We start from the raw sequence: 18,488 nt of genomic DNA, 5'->3' as shown, positions 1-18,488 counted from the left end.
TGTCGTATCACGTGCAAAGCAGTTTGTCTGTAATCTTTGTACTTGTGGTTTGATTTCGTATGTTTTGCTTTTTGTTGTTTGGGTAAAAGAAGAGCACATAAATTATATTCGGTTAAGTACAAACAAGATATTGACAAGTACTTTCTTTTTTTCCTTTATCTTTTTTTTAAATATCTGTTCTTATTATTATTATTATTATTACTATTATTATTATTATTATTACTATTATTATTATTATTATTATTATTACTATTATTATTATTATTATTATTGTATTATTAACGTTATATTTACCATATTTTGTAAGAAGCAACAAGTTGGCGTAGCTTACGTAGCCGACCTTCTGTTACGTACGGAGAGACATGGATATCATGGTTTACAGAAAAAATTCTCGGTCAAAGCCGATCTACGTAGGTTTGAAGTTCCCTTAATTCGAGTTCTGCGGCTTTGATGTACAATTGTTTTTAAAGATTATAAAACTGTCCCTGTTTTATAAGCTGTCAGTTAAAGTGATTTATTGTGATTTGATCGAAAAAAAATTTTGCTCAAAGCTGATCTACGTAGGTTTAAAATTCCCTTAATTCGAGTTCTGCGGATTTGATGTACAATTGCTTTTAAAGATTATAAAACTGTCAATGTTTTGTAAGCTGTCAGTTTGAGTGATTTATCTTGATTTGATCGAAAAAGTTCGGTCAAAGCTGATCTACGTAGCATTGAAGTTCCCCTAATTCAAGTTCTGCGGCTTTGATATACAATTGTTTTTAAAGATTATAAAACTGTCAATATCGACGAGAGAACATTTGCAAAGGGTACGTGTTACTATCATAAGAGTTATTAAAAACATTAATTAATGACACTAATGGGTTCCAATAACGATGAAGCCAGAGTGGAAGAATCATTCATGTAGCTGGGGATTTGGGTATTGATGTGTCGATACAAGAAAGGCGATTTTTATGTTTGTTCGCAATTTGTGACATTAGTGGGAACTTGATGCGCCGAGGATCTCAGTTTAATAGAGATTTATGAATCGACTTCTTCCCTTTGACGGTAATCGGTCGTTTCGCCAACGAGTTGTTTCGCTAACGGTAGTTTCGCAAACGTTTCTAATCAGTTCGCAAACGTGTAAAAAGTCAGTTTGCAAACGTTGAGAAGACATTCGCAAACCTTATATAACGGTCATCCATTTTAAAGTGGGATTGACGCAAGTGTCGTCTGCATATTTTTCACTGACACTTCTGATTGTCGTCCGAAATTCTACTTACGAATTCTTTATCTAAGAGAAAGGAGGTGTAGAGTTTCCAATAACTTGGACCACAAGTAAGAAGAGGGTACCTTTGCCCAAACTTCTAACAACCAACAGAAGGGGCCTGAAGAGTGTCAGGAGCCATAGACGGCGATAGGGAAATTAACCACCTGATTTAGTTTACAAACACACACAGTAATCAAGGTGAGCTACTAGAACCAGTTGTAACTGGTTAAGCCATGACAAATCGTAAAGTTGATGCTGACTAAAAACTTTACTTGACCTGAACAAACAATATCGGCATAGCAAACAAACGCAATATTTCAAGTGTCAAAATCGACATATTTCCTTTAATTCGTGTACCTCCTTCTAACTTGCATTGCATATCGAAGGATGACGAGCTTGAAATGGATAACACATAAGGAACGTAAAAGGTAGAAAAGAGGTAAAAAAAATACATAAAACGGTTAAAGAATACAAAACCATTTTTATTTCAAGGAAAAAGAGTCTTCTTCGGCGACTTCTGATCAACAGAAAACACTACAGGATTCAGAATATAACTAGCAATTAACAAAGTGGCCTGAAAAAGAAAACTGCTCAGAAACAAAAAAAGGGAAAAAGTAGATAAAAATCATGATAACAAGGGGAAAAAGTAGAGACACCAGTAAAAACAAAATGCAAATTCCGCGGGGAGGAGTTACACGGCCCCCAGGCCAGTTTGAGAGTTACTCCTTGATCGCCAGCTCCAAATCATACTCGGGGAAAAGTTATTCGGCCCCCAAGCCAGATTGAGAATTATTCCTATAGCGTGATTCGAACCCGCGACCTCGATGACCTCTCTTGCACTCGTTGCGCGCCTACGATTGCCGCTCGACCATCTCGAAACTTCACATTATGTTAGCATAATTTGTCGGTGTACTGAGTTTCAAAATACCAGTTTGGGGGGGAGGGTTAGGAACTTTGTGTTACTGAGAATGCAGTCGACCGTTTCCGGTCAAGAATAAAATAAATAAATCAAACAAAGAACTGAAAAAAACGATCTACACGAGGAATATTAGCATATGTTGTAATGGCGGACGGCTTCGTTTGCTGAAGCTCGTTAATGTGACTCCTCAGTATTGCATCGAACATCTTTTACTGCGCATAAAAATCACGTAATCGTTTGGGCGAATAAACGCGCTTATTGTATTTTAATCCGTGGACCAGCTAAAAAGGCTCGATGGTCCTTAGCACTTGATTGAGAACACTAACCTATATTTTCTATTGCATAATTTTGGTGTTCAAATACTACTACTAATAATAATGATAATAATAACAATAATAATAAATGTCTTTATTGCTCATTAGATAAAATTACATATTTAATGTTACAGTATAAAAAGAGTCAAGGTTCAGCCAAAAATCACAACAGAATAAAAAGAATAAAAAGATGAAACTAGATATAATATATTTGGCATAAAATATTATAAAAGGTTGTATTTAATAATAATAATAATTTACCAATTTATATAGCGCGTATTTACATGTGCTGATCAATAGCGCTTTACAATCATATGTTTAAAAGAAAACGAAAATACAGTACCGTGAGAATAAAATAAACTAAGTTACAAACTATAAAAAATACTTCTTAAAAAGATAGGTTTTAAGTCGAGATTTAAAACTGTTAAGTGATGTTGCTTGACGAAGCTCCACAGGTAGCTTATTCCAGAGTTTCGGAGCTGCTGCTGAGAATGATCTTGCTCCCAATGTTGTAAGCATCTTTCCCTTGGGATGGTCCAATAAGAGCTTACCAGTAGACCTAAGATTATATAATTAATTCGATTTTATACTAATAAGATCGCTAAGATAAGTTGGCGCTAGGCCATAAATACATTTGAAAGTCAAAAGTAAAATCTTATTGTCAATACGCAAAGAAACTGGCAGCCAGTGCAGCTCATAAAGCGCCGGTGTAATGTGAGAAAACTTTCCAAAGCCAAGAATAAGTCTTGCTGCTGCATTTTGTACACGCTGTAATTTAGCGATCTGCACATTTGGTAAGCCAAACAATAAACCATTACAATAGTCAAGACGGCTGGTTATAAAAGCATGAGCCAAAGTAATTAAAGAATCTCTCGACAGGTATTTCTTAATACGTCTCAAGTTATGTAAATGATAAAATGCCGCATTACAAGCCTTGTTTATATGATCAGTCATGCTTAAGTTGCTGTCAAACCAGGATCCAAGATTTCTAACACATGGGCTTGGACTGATACGATTATTGCCCACAGTTATGGAACACGAATCTAATTTATCAAGCTGTTGTCGAGTGCCGACTAACAAAATTTAAAAATTGATCTATTTACAAATGTGTTCTTATAACGCTCAGTATTTATCTTAGGCCATTGGCAGCTTTTACGTCTAAGGTTGTAGGTTAAATTATTCTTTTCTTGCGATAAGCAAACCTCCAGAGGGTGGTTATCACGCTGTTGAACTATTTTAAGAATCGCTTTATCTTGTTTTTTAGTAATGATCTAATATTTAACTGCGTAGATATAAAGCCCAACTTATAGCATCTGTCTATAGAAGAGATAATCAATTTCTGTCTGGCTGTAGCGCTCTTTTCTACATACTCTCAGCGCGTGTAGACATTTGTTGGCCTTGCACAGTTTAGCTTTTATGTGTGCAAAAAATTTACAGTCATTCTGGAAGGTCAGACCTAATAACTTAAGAGTGGCATGTTGTGGTATATTACGAACAACAGGATAGGATGTGGAGTTCCATTTCTTCTTTATGACAAGTTCTTTACGTTTGTTAGGGTTACAGCTCATGGAATTACAGTTCGCCCAAGTCCAAAATTTCTCCACTAAACCACTTGACGTGTCACTGCCCCCTTTCCACACTGGTGCGACAATGGTTGAGTCATCGGCATACTTAAAAAGGGCGGGAGTGAAACATAGCTTTATATCAAGGTCATTTAAGAACACGTTAAATAAGTAGGAGCCGCTCACACTTCCCTGCGTTGTCCCCTTATTTACTCCTCTCCACTCGTGGAGGTATTTGTTGTGGACTATACGTTGTTGTCTGTTATAAAGAAAACTGCGATGATATAGGTATTCAGGGGCAACAACTTTAGTTTATTAGATAGCAGCTCGTGCCTGACTGAGTCGAACGCTTTGCTGAAGTCCATTGCGAATACCCGTACTGCCTCACAGTCTGGATTATCTAAGTGTTTGTCGATAAAGTGCTGGATCGCTAATAGTGCACTAGTACAATTTCTACTTTCACGATAAGCAAGTTGAGTGGTGCTAAGGTTTTCCTCCACAGCCTCCTTCACAAAGGTGTTCCAAACTAGCCTCTCAGGAATCTCAGGTACATCGATTTCGCTCTCGACAACCACATCTACTGGTGCAATGTAATTCAGGTCCGTACAAAGTTCATGAAAATAATCATTCAGCTGGTTGGCAAAGGTGTTATCTAATACAACAGGGTTGGAGTGGGTCGTCTACGGTTTTCCACCAACCACCGCTTCCCACAGGAGCGGCGAGATGGTTCCTATTTTCAAAAATCAGCTCAGAGATGCGCCTATTAATTGTCACTAACTGGTCTTTATTGTTACAGCTAAGCCTAGATTTTTCTTCAGTAGTGACTCATCCACGTGAGATCCCTTGAGGACATTGTAACCGTCTTAAGGGGCAAGCACCCGTCCATTAAGATGATAACGAGTTTTGCTTCCAGTTGAGAAACCGCTGCGTCAAATTATCTCTTTTAGATTGGGAAATCTTATTTTGTCTTTTTGGCTCCTATGAATCCCTCAATAAAGAAGATAGTAGTCCTTTTATAGTAACAAAATTTGCATTATCATTAAGAAGCTCTTTCAGTTCATGCAAAGATAAAAAGGCGTTCGAGACTTCAACTGAATGAATCTGCAACTTACTGAACTGATGGCTTATAAGAGTACCATGAAATAGAAAACTGCTCAGAAACGAAAGAAAAAGGAAAAAGGAAGATAAAAATATTAAAAATAAGGAGAAAAACAAGAAAAAAAAGCAAAAACAAAATGCAAATTCCGCGGGGAGGAGTTACTCGGCCCCCAAGCCAGTTTGAGAGTTACTCGACCATCTCGAAACTAAATTGTCGGTGTATTGAGTTTTAAAATACCAGGTTGGGGGGGGGGGGGGGAGGTTGAGGAACTTTGTTGCAATCGAGGGTTTCCGGCCAAGAATAAAGGAAATGAATCATGCAAAGAACTGACAAAAGCAATCTACACGAGGAATATTGCCATATGCTGTAATGGCGGACGGCTTCATTTGCTGAAGCTCATTAATGTGATTCGTTCTACCTACCGTAAACAGTGTAGATAGTTGTACTTATTGTAGACAGTGTAGATGGTTATACCTATTGTAGACAGTGTAGATAGTTATACCTACTGTAGACAGTGTAGATAGTTGTACTTAGTATAGACAGTGCAGATAGTTGTACCTACTGTAGACAGTGTAGATGGATGTACCCACTGTACTAGTTAACACAGTCATATGTCTCACATAACAGTTTCACAAATTGGCACAACAATATAGCCTACATGAAAAAATTTTACAAAGTGACTATATGTTGTTCTACCATGCAGTATATACCGAAAAAGTAATGAAATGTTTCACTTTCTCTTACCGAGAGATAATTGAGGAAAATATTCGCATATAACCCAGAAAACGGTACCTCGCAAGTGTCTCTTTGTTATCCGCCGAATCAGCGCAAAACTGAATTAAAAATACCACTTTAATCGCTGAGTCATACTGAGTCATAATTGTGATACCAATATATGATGTGTCATATGTGTGCTGGATTACATCAGATTGTCTTGCCTGGTTTTATATGGGAAATCAGACAGTGTAACTTCTCTTGTAGTATTTTTCCTCGTTTCATCTCATTTCCCATGATATTTTGATCATCTCTACAAAATTTAATTGGAAAAAGGCGCAGGAATTAAGAAGTATTGTAGAGGAGAAAAGAGCAAAGTTGTCACATGACCTTAACAACTCTACTTACGTAACGCTTTCGTCATGTTACATGAACAGGTAACGAAAGCCCGGCATAACTTAAAAGCCTGCTGGCTGTTATTATTTTGCATTTGTAGCCGTTGTGATAAATCTAAGGAAGGAAGTTGTTGTTGTACCCATAATGAATTTCCTTATGTCTCACTTGCGTGGAATATTTTATCCTCCGGGAACAACTCCTTTAAATTGGAGACTATTCTCCATCGTTTTCTTATCTTCGGTAAGTAATTATTTTATCTTTCCTTTAACTTTTCTATCGCAACGCGCGATTTTCTATAATTATCCTGAGAGCTTGCCGTAGTGTATTTAAGAAGACAATAGGAGACTCAAACAATGCGGGAGTTAGCCATTTCCAGCACTGTAAAACAGATCTAACGCAGATTAATCAAATATGGGGATAAATTTTTAATGAAACTTAGTGGTGCTGCGTCGGTAGGGGTATTTCAAGATGACATGGTTTTATCATCTGAGTTGATTCTGCAAATTGGCCACCGTAAAGATTTTCCAAAGCTGATGTTTCGAGCTTTAGCCCTTCATCAGAGCAAAACAGTACTGTTTTCTGTGTAGTAGTATTTAGTTTTCTGTGTAGGTTACTCCGGTTATGCAATATGTTCGTCTGACAAGGGGCAGTGTTATTGAGGTCTAGTTCATTTGGTTTAGCGCTGATGTTTTAACTGTCAGACCTTGATATTGCTCAAACGATGCTGGAGAAATAAATTCCGCAAGCAAAAGCTAGAGCGGACGTAAAGAACGTAAGAGCCACTGCCGATGATCAAGATGGGAACGCTTTAAAATTTTTTTGTTGTACTGTCGCTGATTGGCACGTGAGCATTCACGTGAAGGAGCACACGATGATCAATTTACATAAGAGAGCGAGACTAGAAGTTGCAGCTAGAATTGTTGCAACTTTGGCAGACTGATGGATGATCCATTAATTAACTTTATTATTGTAAAATTGGAATACTGCATGCGTTGAACAAAACGCTGTAAAACTGAGCTTGGGATTCCGGAGAATGTCACCTAGGATATAGCTCACTGGCTGAGTCATTAAAATTGAAAAAAATTCGATCTCATAATTGTGCCTGGAGGTTGTTCTTAGTTCATTTTAAGAAACCAGATATCAGTCAGAATAAGCCGCTCAAAGTTCTTATCGAGAAAAGTACAATAAATAGCCACGGAAACTTGAAAAAAACTTGGAATTTCGGAGCCTTGATCAAGTTAAGTTAATTTGTAATGGATTCTAGATGCTTGGGCTGAGCTACCTACAAATGCTATCCATATTTCCTTCACAAGTTGCATCTTTAACCTCTCTTTGATTTATGCTTTGAATGATGATGCTATTCACAGTTTCATAGAAGGACAGCCCTGTTTTAAGCACCTCAGGGAAGCTGGCAATGTTACCTATATGCAGCTAGATATTCTTAGCTGAGAACCAAATATGAATTCTTTTCAATGCATAAGTTATTATGTGTTAGAGGCATAGCCTCCCGTGTTAGAGGTTGTTGACTTAGATCAAGAAGGGAACAGTGTGGTCCAAATTGAGTGAATTGAGACACTTTTAACTTGTAATTAAATTGAAAAGTGCTCGAAGAGATCAGAGGTGAAAATCGAGACACTTCTGTTAATTAATTACTATTAATAATATTCCCATTCAGGTGAAAACGAAAGGGAAAATTTTGTGTGCCATGTCCAATTTTTAAATGTGCCCCACTTGCAAATAAGCTTTGCCCTTGAGGAAGTGGAACATGGAGGTGCAAATAATATAAGAAGTGCTATGGTGCATTAATACAAGTAATTACAATTATATTTTCTTGACACAAAAGGAATTAAACAATTATGATGAATGTTGTTTTATTTTCAGTTTTGTTCTGCAATGTCCATCACCATATTGTTTCCATTTTTACCAGCTATGGTAAAGGTGAGATGAAATTATGATCAGTGCTCAATTTTAAGAAATATGTCAGCAGGCTGTATAATTATAGGGAAGGAAGCTTGATTATTGAACCCACAAAAAGTTAATTAACTCATCATGGTTTTTAAAACACTAATGAAAAATGTCTGTTTTGTACTTGATGTCTAAGATATTGTCATTAATCAAAGATTTGTCATGTGTCTGTTTTTTTGTTTTATTTTTTTGTCAGAGCTTTGGGATTTCAGATGAAGACACAGGTGTGGTTACATAATAATTCTTTTTATAATTTCCATAAAGTTTTTGTTTAGTTACTAAGATATGAAATGCCAGGCTGACACAGGCCGTAGTCATTGCTTTTCTAAGTGTTTGATCTACATGATATGGTTTGATAGTTACTGATTATGAAATAATTGACTTGATCTCTATTGAGTTGATTCCTTTCCTTATATTTATATGTCAATTATATAGTTGACAATTCACAAAGGATCACTGAATACCAGTGCTAATCGATAAAAGCCTCAATAATAAATTTACTGACTATTGTGTCCACTTTTCTAAGCCATAAGTTCTCAGCAACATTCAGTTATTTCCGCATTTACAAAGTAACATGTAACAAAAGTATTTGATAACGATTTCCATTTATTTTTTTCCTTTCTAGGATACTATGCAGGTGTTATAGCATCTTCAATGTTTATTGGACGCACTGCAGCTTGGTAATTGCAGAGAAATTTTTATTTGATAAGTAAAATCTTAGATCCAGGCTGACATGTGATATAGTAACTTAACATGGCAGTTCTAGATGTTACAAATAATTTATAATCATTGAAAGATTTCCAGTAAATGTGCACCTTGGGGGCCAAGTATGTTCCTAAAGATTCTATTCTAAACTTAATGAATAAAGAAACATTAAAACAAGACACATCAATTGCAGTGGTGTACATTGATTTTATTTTCGAGAGTGTTGATGTACAAGGCACAGCAGCTATGGACCAGCAAACATTTCTAACCAAAATTTACTTGCTCCCTTTCAGTTATTTTTGGGGATTAATGACAGATAGATTTGGAAGAAGGCCTGTGATGATGATCTGCCTTACAATGACCCTGGTTGGCATGGTTTGCTTTGGTCTGTCTGTCTCTCTCTACATGGCCTTCATTACCAGACTATTTGTTGGACTATCTGCTGGTAAGTGTGGTTATTGCACATTATTCGTACTTTACGGTGATGATCATTTTAGTGGTGTTACTAATAGATATTAAGGTTTTGTAACTAAGGAAAAGTGGCAGGAAACTGAAGTGAAAAGCCTAGGACTTTGAAGATTATATTAAAGGGCTGAGGGTTGGGTGGAAAAAATTTTTGACTTGGATAGTAGACTTGTTAGTTGAAGAACATTGAATGATAATACATTTTTCTATAAACTTAGATGATCTCTGTGATTCACTTCAGGAATTGTAGGGACATGCAAGACAATTGCTTCAGAAGTCAGTGATAATACAAATCAGGTGAGTTAACTTTATTGTGATTGCATGTGTGCTTGTTTTGTGAGGTGACAATCACAAGCAATGCAGGTGGAGTTATTTGTTATTTTATATAGTTTTAAGATCTCACTAGCTAATGTTATGTGCACTGAAGTGGTGCTTGAGAACTTAAATTCTTATTAATCCTGGACTACAGATGGTCAAATGAATAACTTTTGAAGTGAAGGAGCCCAAAGGTGGCACTGATTGTCATTTTTGAACAATATTCAGGTCAGAGGGGTATCCCTGTTGGGAGGTACCTGGGGTAGTGGCATCCTGGTCTTGAAAATTTTGGACATTTAGATAGCTCTGTTGTATGTCATTTGGAGCATTGTGGGACAATTAAACTTGATGAACAAGTCCCTGGCTTCCTAACTTTCTGTACTCCTATGGCATTGCAAGAATATTCTTGTGAAATAGTGAACAAATTGGAGACCAAAATTGGCCTTTGAAATCATTTAACAGAACATTTTAGCATACAGGACAGAAAGACTACATACAGAAAGTGCAATTTATTACCCTTTGATGCGGATTGATTTTGGCACCCCTATTTTCTAGGTTGCTGTGTTCTTAAATACAGTTTCAACCCACACAGTATTTAGTGTTGAATTTTCACTCGTTGTGTCTGATTTGTTTCATTAGGCAATGGCAATGTCAATTATACTGACATCTTGGAATGTGGGACTCATCATTGGTCCAGCTATAGGGGGTAAGAAAATGCTCCATGTACTCATGGACACCAAAACTAAATGATCAGCCAAAACAAAGAATGTCTTAGAATGCAAAACAGCACAATGCTGACAGGAATTAGAATAATTTCCATTGTTGGTTGGTATTCTGAAAGTTAATTATCTGTGCAGCTGTAACTGAAGAGATGTATTGAATAAAGCACCTTGCATGCTTAACTGAGCTTCTTCTTTATGTGTTTCACAAGGGAGTGTAAGACTATTTGGAAGGAGAGTCTTGGAGTCTTTCAGAAATCTATTTGGGCTTTTTTCCATGCACCTTTTCAGTTATTGATTTGTAAAAATGACTTGTTATTTATTTTAAATGTTATTTACTATTTCAAATGTTGAATAAATTTTAAATGATTAACAAATGTCATTTCTAATTGCAGGTTATCTTGCAGAGCCATCACAAAAATATCCCAGTGTTTTTACAAAAGGTTTGTTAGAGTGTAGTGTATAAGATTCCACTGAAAGAGGAACATTATAAGCCCAGCTAGTGAATAAAATTTTCTTTCATGGTTTATATGTTTTAATTGTTTTTGTTTTGTGATATTAGTTCTTATCAGAATGTCTTTAACAAATAACTTAAGTCACACCTTTATTAGGCAGCATCATATTAAGTGGTCACTATGAGTGGTCAGTCATCAAAGTCCTGACTTTGATTCCCTAAATCACTATTAACCTTTTAACTCTTAAGATCTCATTAGTAATTCTCCTTACTGTCTGCCATACAGTTCTTTTGGTGTTTGTTTGAAGAATTTGGTATTGGATAAACTTATAATCCCTTAATTGATATTTTTCTTTATTCTCAACACTTGTTTGCTTGATATTGTATTGATATTGTAAGGAGAAATTCTGTCTTGGTCACTCATGGGAGTTAAAGGGTTTATAATTTTGACCTCTGTTAAGCCTTTAGGTCACCTTAATGTGAGTTCCAAGGGCCTGTTTGTAGTGTTTTCCACCTGTATTGAGCAGTCACTGAAAGTGGAAATGCTCAAAGAAAATCAAGAATAACAATAAATCATAAGAACATTTCATGGCCTCAGCTTATGCATTTCTGTTCAAACATATTTCTTTTTTCAGATTCACTATTCAATAAATTCCCATTTTTCCTACCCTGCCTGTTAAATTGTGCAGCCCTCTTACTTACAGTTGTGTTAGCCTACTTCTACCTACCAGAGACTCTTGTTACAAGGTTGGTAATCTTGCAATTTTTAGCTGGTTAAATACAATATAGGCTCTGAACAACCAGCTGTTGTACAGGAAATAAGCCTAGGATCAGGCTTTTATTCAGCACCCTTAACGAAGTCAGAGAGCACATTTAGTTAATTGTTAAACTCTCTTACTTCCAAGATCTCATTAATAATTCTACTAATTGTCTTATATACAATTATTATGATGTTAGTTTGTAGAATTTGGTACTGGGTCAGCTAATAATTCCCTTGTTGACTTTTTTCTCTATTCTCATCACTTGTCTGTGTAACTATATAGTGACCATTACATTGATATTGTATGGAGAGACTGTGTGGGTTGCTCATGGAAGTGAAAGGGTTATTGTCTACTTCCTCTCATTACTTTTTCTCTTGTCCTCATTCATTATTGATTTTATTAATTCTGTTGGTTTGTTGAAAGTCATGAATTAAATTTTGTACCATTATTAGACCATCATATTTCATTTTTTTTACTATTCAGTGATAATGAGACATCATCAAGCGGTTCAGAAACTGGTGAATTGGCCATGCAAAGCACAGCTTCCAACAGTTTAATTGATGAAGATGATGAAAATAGCTGCACAAAAAAAAATAGTCTGGAAGAAACAGAGGAAGTAGAAATATTTATCAATGATGTGAACAAAGAGGACATTGACAATGACGGAAACTGTTGTGGTTTTAAGAGTTGCTGTTGTCCAAGATATAGATGTTGTAAATTCTTCAGAGACAGTAAAATTGCAGTTTTATTGAGGTAATATAAATTTCCAGAGAGCTCATGTTGTTTCAGGATATTTTCAGAATACTTTTTACTGTTGTACAGTGTTGATTATGCAGTTATATAAGAAAGGAATAAATTAATGCACATTTTAGTTCATGGAATGTGCAGTTTTCATATTGGGTTTAAACAGTGCTTTATACAATCCCTCAAGTGTTGTTTGAATTTGATTTCCTTGTTCTCTGTTTTCAGGGATCGTGTTGTAACCCTTGCCATTTGTGTGTATTGTACACTTTCATTCGTTGTCATTGGTTATGATGAGTTGTTTTCTTTGTGGGCTGCCACAGGACCTGAACATGGTAAGGTGTTAATTTGTTCTTAAATATAAGTTTGCATGAATCACATTTGAAATTTTGACCATCCTGTAAAATCCCTCTTTTTACAAAATATGCAAGTATATTTAGCCCTTATTTATAAATTAAGGCTTGAATCCTACTGATGACAAAATACATTTGGCCTTCAAAGATTGTTTTTTCCTAAATGTGAAAAATGAAGTATATTTGAGTGATGTACATGTAGAGTGTGATCTACTCTTATGACGGTAAAGGGGTGCATCAGTAGCCCCATTCAACCATCCATTTTTGCCACAGTCACCTTATAATCATACTGAATTAAAGTTCCTTTTTAAATTGGTCATGAGTGCATATGGAAATCATGCCCCACCCCTCACCCTTCCCAAAAAGATTGATTTTGGAAAGGCATAAAGCTGCTGATGGTCAGCTTATTTGCATTCAAACAGGCCCTTCACACAGCAATTAGTCGATCCTGCACTAACCTTAGTGTTATGTGTTATTTACACAGGTGGGCTTGGCTTTTCTACTGACCAGATAGGCACTGCATTACTGTGTGTAGCAGGACCTATGTTAGTTCTTCAGTTATGGTTATATCCAAAGGTAAATGTTCAGGCCTTGGTCACTTGAAGGATGGATAATGCTATCCACTGAGTATCCAATGGATAGTTCCACAGGAAGTGTTGTTAACTCTTATGTGCTGAATAGCATATCCATCTTTTGAAAAACTAGGCAAAAATGTTTGTTTATTACTGTGATTGGCTATACACATGGTTTTGAAACACATGAATTATTACATATGTGTATTGATTTGCTCTTTTTCTTGACTTCTTCCTTTTAGCTTGAAAGGCGTCTTGGATCAATCAGGGTAATGCAAGTTGTTTTAATGTCATGTTTGCATTTGTTTGATTATTTACCAAATATCATACCCGTTTTCACAAATAGATGAGAATGTGTGGAATTTCCTGATTAATTGTTGGATTTGTTCACAGGTTTTTCAATTGGCAAATATTGTCTTGGGAATCACAATTACTTCTTTGTCAGCCTTGAACACCCTGCATGACAGGTTGGTTCCAAAGTAATGACCATGTTGATGTAGAGTATGTGTAATAGTTGATGAAAGTGGCTAGTGGCAAAAAGAAAGTAATTTAGCCAAGGGGCTTTTATAAATCTGTTTCTTAGTTCGTCTTAGGAGACCAAGGGGGTTGTATTTAAAACACAATATGGAGAAAAGTGGAGAGGAAGAATGCTGAAGAAAAATTAGTAGATAGAAAGTTTCTAAAGAGAAGAAGATCTTTCGTAAAGGCAAATTTTATGAAAAGTATGAACTAAAAAGGAGGGGTCAGGATTGAGATGGCTCAAACATCACAATCAACCTTCATTGACATCTACTTAATGATCTTCTCCAATCTCGTTACAGGTCAAAAGTTCTCTGGCCATTGCTGATTGTTGTTCTCATTCCACTGAGGATGGGTATTGGTTGTGGCTTTAGCTCTACTGGAATCCTTGTCAACAATGCGGTACCTGCTTACCTCTTAGGCTCTGCAAATGGACTTGCAATGACAGCAAGTTCTATATCCAGGTAGGTGTATCTAAAATATCTTATTTCTACTGAAATGATTACCTCTCCAAGATATTTGAGGCACTTTGAGGGAGAAGGATTATGCATTGGTTTAATACCTTTCCTCATATTGTGTGGCACTGATTGTTTTTTAAGACCTTGAGTAACAACTGATTAGTTCCGCTCTTTGCTGTCCGTGCTTTTCTTTGGGTTCTCTTGTGATTAAAACTCACCTTTCTTCCACATGCATCTCTTAGCTAATTGTTTTAAATGTAACTCTCCCATATTAGCTTAGTCAACAAATTTTATTTGTATTTAGTTCATTTTAGGGTAGCTCAAAATGGTTTGTTTACAAAGGGGTTTCGTGCAAACTTTAATTTGTCAAAAAAATAATGTAGCTCTGAACGTACATTTTCAGAAAGATGACTTTTGATACACTGGTTGTAATTCCATGATAACATGGAGATCACCACATTTTTTTTAGTCATAGACCCATAATGTTAACATTATGGTTGTTTTTAATTGGCTACAGCGTGGCATGGTAATCTACAACATGTTGTTTTGAAAAACAATATATACGCTTTTCAAGGCAACTGAGTTGTAGTCAGGTTTATTGCGTTCTTTCTCCGTCAGAACTCTAGCTCCACTTGTTGCTGGAAGTGCGTTTGCTTGGTCGATAAGTAAGGGCTACAAACACGGATTCCCTCTTGATGAACACTTCGCTTTCATACTGCTTTCCATCGTGTGTTTCCTGGCTGTTCTGCTGAGCTGTACTCTTCCCAAGAGACTGAACATGAGACCGTCAGAGCCAGTGAAAGTGTGAAGACAGAAGCCCGCATTCTCTTTCCCATCATTCAGTGTGCACACTGTAGAGAAAAGGGAGGGGCGGCAACACAATGACAGCATGCTTGGCGCAACGTCATATTTATGCCACTCAGGCATTCAAGACAACCAGAGTGGAGGTAGCCTTATCTTTTGGAAGGAGCTGCACGCTGTTTTTAGAGGAAATGACAGATGGATTAGAAGAAGAAAAATTGATTGACGTAAATTACAACTCAGGTTTGAAAACGCTGGGTTAAAGTTTAAAGATGCACAAACTCTGGGCTCCTTTAAAAATAGAATAACCTTAATAGGACTTAATCAAAAACTCGTCAATTTTATGGTCTATTTTTTATTGTGGTACTTACATCTATTTGTTTGGTGTTGTTCTCGTTCTTGATGAGAGACGAATAGAAAAACGGTTATTTATATATGTATGCTTGAATGAAAAAATTTTATAAAGCTCGTGTGGTTTGGCGACAATCATATGCAAACTGCTATTAATATATTACGGAAATTCGCCCACTAGTTGTCTGAGGTATTTAATATATTGTTCAGAACTAACGATAACATCCATCTTCAATCTATTAAACGCCCGAGATCTTAATCTACAGCGTTATGTTACGCAAGTCTTTGATAAAGGGCAATGTTAAGTTGAGAGTCTAATCCAGGATTAAATGATATGGAAACTCTCATTATCATTTCAACTAATCACGTGATACACTTGTCGTAGTCGTGGTTAACACAAGCGTATTTCATGTTTTCATTGGCTCTTTTATTGCTTATTTATTTTTGTATTTTTTTTTCAATCGAAAATCATCCTATTTTGCCGACTTAATTTGAATCCAAACATTCAAGACTTCAAATAATTTTATTAAAAATATTTCGTTTGCCATTAGCTTATTTGGTAGAAGTTGATGTACTTACACATTTGCACTTGAAAAATTGAGCTAAATTTAATACAATTATAATTTTAATTTATTTATAATTTAGCAAAATATTTTGACTATTTTTTAGTATGCACATTAGTATGGAGCACTGAAATGCTTCTGCTTTTGTCGGTGTGTCTCGTGGTGGGATCTGATCTAAATTTATCAATAAGAGATAATTAGGAAATTTTTTTGCTTAAATTATCAAAGAGGTAATATATATTCAAACAATACTTGAAATTTCGCGCTATTTTTTGAATTTACATTTCTTGCTGAATGAAATCAATCAATAAATAACAAGCCTTGGATCAATATTTCAAGAGTATTAAATCTGACAATTTTGCCAATATTCACCATTTGCGATTAGATCAGTAATTTTTAATAATTGCTCCCCAAGGAAAAGAACAAAAACACCACATTAAACAAACAAAAAAAACCATATATATATATATATATATATATATATACATTTATATAGAGAGAGAATATCACGGTAACGTTCCTGGTTAAATATTATCAGAGGAATGAAATTAGTCAACGTGGGCGATGAGGGAGGAAATGAAGAGTTGGTTAAGCAAAGCGTTCCAGAAAAAAATTCGTTACCGTTCCTAAATAGTCTCTTAGAACTCCAAATCAATGTCGGTTAAGGCTACCATTGACTGCTGTCGTCTGAATGCGGAGGAAAAATCAGAGATTGCATTGGTTCTGCCTTACTTTGCCTAGTCTCTTTCACAGCCGATCTTTGGGATGCGAAGGCGGCTACCATGCTCAATAATTGGTCTTGGGAAACTGGTGCAATATTCCTAACAAATCAGATATAAAACCTGAACCGATTGCAGCTTTGTACACGCACTCGCGTCGTACAGTGCTTCAGTATGTGTGCTTATTTTTGCTATTGGCACTTTAAAGGCCACTTTTCATATTCTCCATCGTCCTAATTGGCCTCAGTGATTTCTTGTTGCACTTGGTTTTACCCCACTCACTAAAAATGCGCTTTGATAAGCAAGTATTTTCCAACTTCGACAACAGACACACCCATCGTCCTGTCCCCCTCGATTTAATTGTAAAATTACTATGTCCAAACCAGGATAATTCACTACTGCGGGTTCGATTACAAAAACCTTGAAGCTTGTTCCCGATTTAGACTCGTTTGGGCGCACGAAAATGTGTAGAACTGATGTCCTATAGGAAAATAAAGATGTCCTTTGCCTTTTTTCCCCCAACTCCTGAGACAAAAAGAGGAATCAAAGATGCATTGATGATCTAAATTGCAAACTTTTCTCGTCAATATTCATGATTTTTCCTCGCCTGCACCTGCTTCAGAAGGCGTTACTCCGTCGAAGAGGTTTTGCTGCCGTTTGACATCTTTTAGAGTGATTCATAGGTTCGGTAGAAAGCTACAGGCCTGGACACTCTCATCTACAAATTGATCTCCGAGAAAACCTACTCGTGGCAACCATAGCAAAAGACTGCTAATTCAGCCAGGACATGGCAAAACATATTGACAAGGTGGAAAAAAAAATTGGCCGACTTATCATTTCTTACTTTCGAAGGTAATTATCAGGTGTAATTGCTATAGGACGAACTTCATCATAAGGAGTTTTATCTTGTTCCTCTCGAGGAATTTTCCAGAATTGTTCCCAACTCTCATTTCAAGCCAAGAACGACGTTTAAGCTGGGAATATGCTATAAGTATCACTGACTTTGCTATGTTTTGTAGTATGCTCTCAAAGCAGCAATATTTCAGTTATTGCCCGCTTTTTTCTTTTTCAAAGTAACTCCAGATCGCACGAAAATTGCACAAAAATCGCACTTTATTGGCGTTCATACTTTTTCTTAAATTTACTGTACTCGTTTACTGTAGAAGTTTGTAACTGGGCTTCATACCAAGGAAGGTCAGGGAAACGGATGATAAAGGAGGCGAGGTGGGGGCTGAGTACTTAGGGGAAATATTTGTCTCTTTATTTCTTTTCAGTACCGCTGCCCACGACCGCCATGACAAAAGTTTTTTCATTTGTGTCAAAGTTGTTTGTATTCGAGACAAAGTTATCCCAGTTTCTGTGAGGCTGTCCGAGTTTAATTGTGTTTTTCCGACTATTTCAGTCTAACTCTACCGTCTTTCTTTCATCAGAATTCTCATCCTAAACAAGGACAAGAAAAATGCAAAATAGAAATTCAATAACTCTTCAGAAATTGGTGAGTGGAGACTGCTTTGTTTTTAGTACATCTTAATGGTTGTTGGGTTACTCATTAGACGATAAGCACCCACCTTACGATTAGGGGACACCCAGGGCTGTAAGTGATCACCCTGTCTATCAGAAACGAAAAAAAAATGATTCGTTGCTAAAAACAATGCAGTATAACCTAAAAAATGTTAAAGTAGCGGCTAACCTGTTAAAATCAGCCAGTATGTGTTTAAGAAGTGGAAGGTAAAATATATTTACTTGGGAAGAAAAGTATATCAAGAAAAAGAGT

The 18,488-nt window shown here is 36.2% G+C and overlaps 1 protein-coding gene across 1 annotated transcript; it reads left to right on the top strand.

The window, feature by feature from the left end:
* The first annotated feature begins 6,304 nt into the window (after window positions 1-6,304).
* Window positions 6,305-16,321, top strand: LOC131792833 (uncharacterized). The gene is made up of 16 exons (XM_059110239.2): window positions 6,305-6,493; window positions 8,135-8,191; window positions 8,415-8,442; window positions 8,844-8,898; window positions 9,217-9,368; window positions 9,630-9,685; window positions 10,343-10,409; window positions 10,818-10,865; window positions 11,512-11,623; window positions 12,121-12,390; window positions 12,607-12,713; window positions 13,216-13,307; window positions 13,546-13,572; window positions 13,697-13,770; window positions 14,125-14,286; window positions 14,899-16,321. Exons 1-16 carry the CDS (start codon window positions 6,398-6,400, stop codon window positions 15,086-15,088), a joined length of 1,593 nt encoding a protein of 530 aa, XP_058966222.2. The 5' UTR covers window positions 6,305-6,397; the 3' UTR covers window positions 15,089-16,321.
* Window positions 16,322-18,488: the final 2,167 nt, after the last annotated feature.

This window comes from Pocillopora verrucosa, chromosome 2 (genome assembly GCF_036669915.1).
Source record: "Pocillopora verrucosa isolate sample1 chromosome 2, ASM3666991v2, whole genome shotgun sequence".
NCBI lineage: Eukaryota > Metazoa > Cnidaria > Anthozoa > Scleractinia > Pocilloporidae > Pocillopora > Pocillopora verrucosa.
The sequence above is the reverse complement of the archived record's forward strand: the minus strand, read 5'-3'. Positions and strand labels throughout refer to the sequence as shown.

Excerpts from the sequence above, each read along its gene's own strand:
- LOC131792833 (XM_059110239.2), top strand. The coding sequence starts at position 6,398 with ATGAATTTCCTTATGTCTCACTTGCGTGGAATATTTTATCCTCCGGGA. Across the intron at positions 10,410-10,817 it reads CATTGGTCCAGCTATAGGGG|GTTATCTTGCAGAGCCATCA; the intron begins GTAAGAAAATGC and ends TTCTAATTGCAG. Across the intron at positions 12,714-13,215 it reads TGCCACAGGACCTGAACATG|GTGGGCTTGGCTTTTCTACT; the intron begins GTAAGGTGTTAA and ends TTATTTACACAG.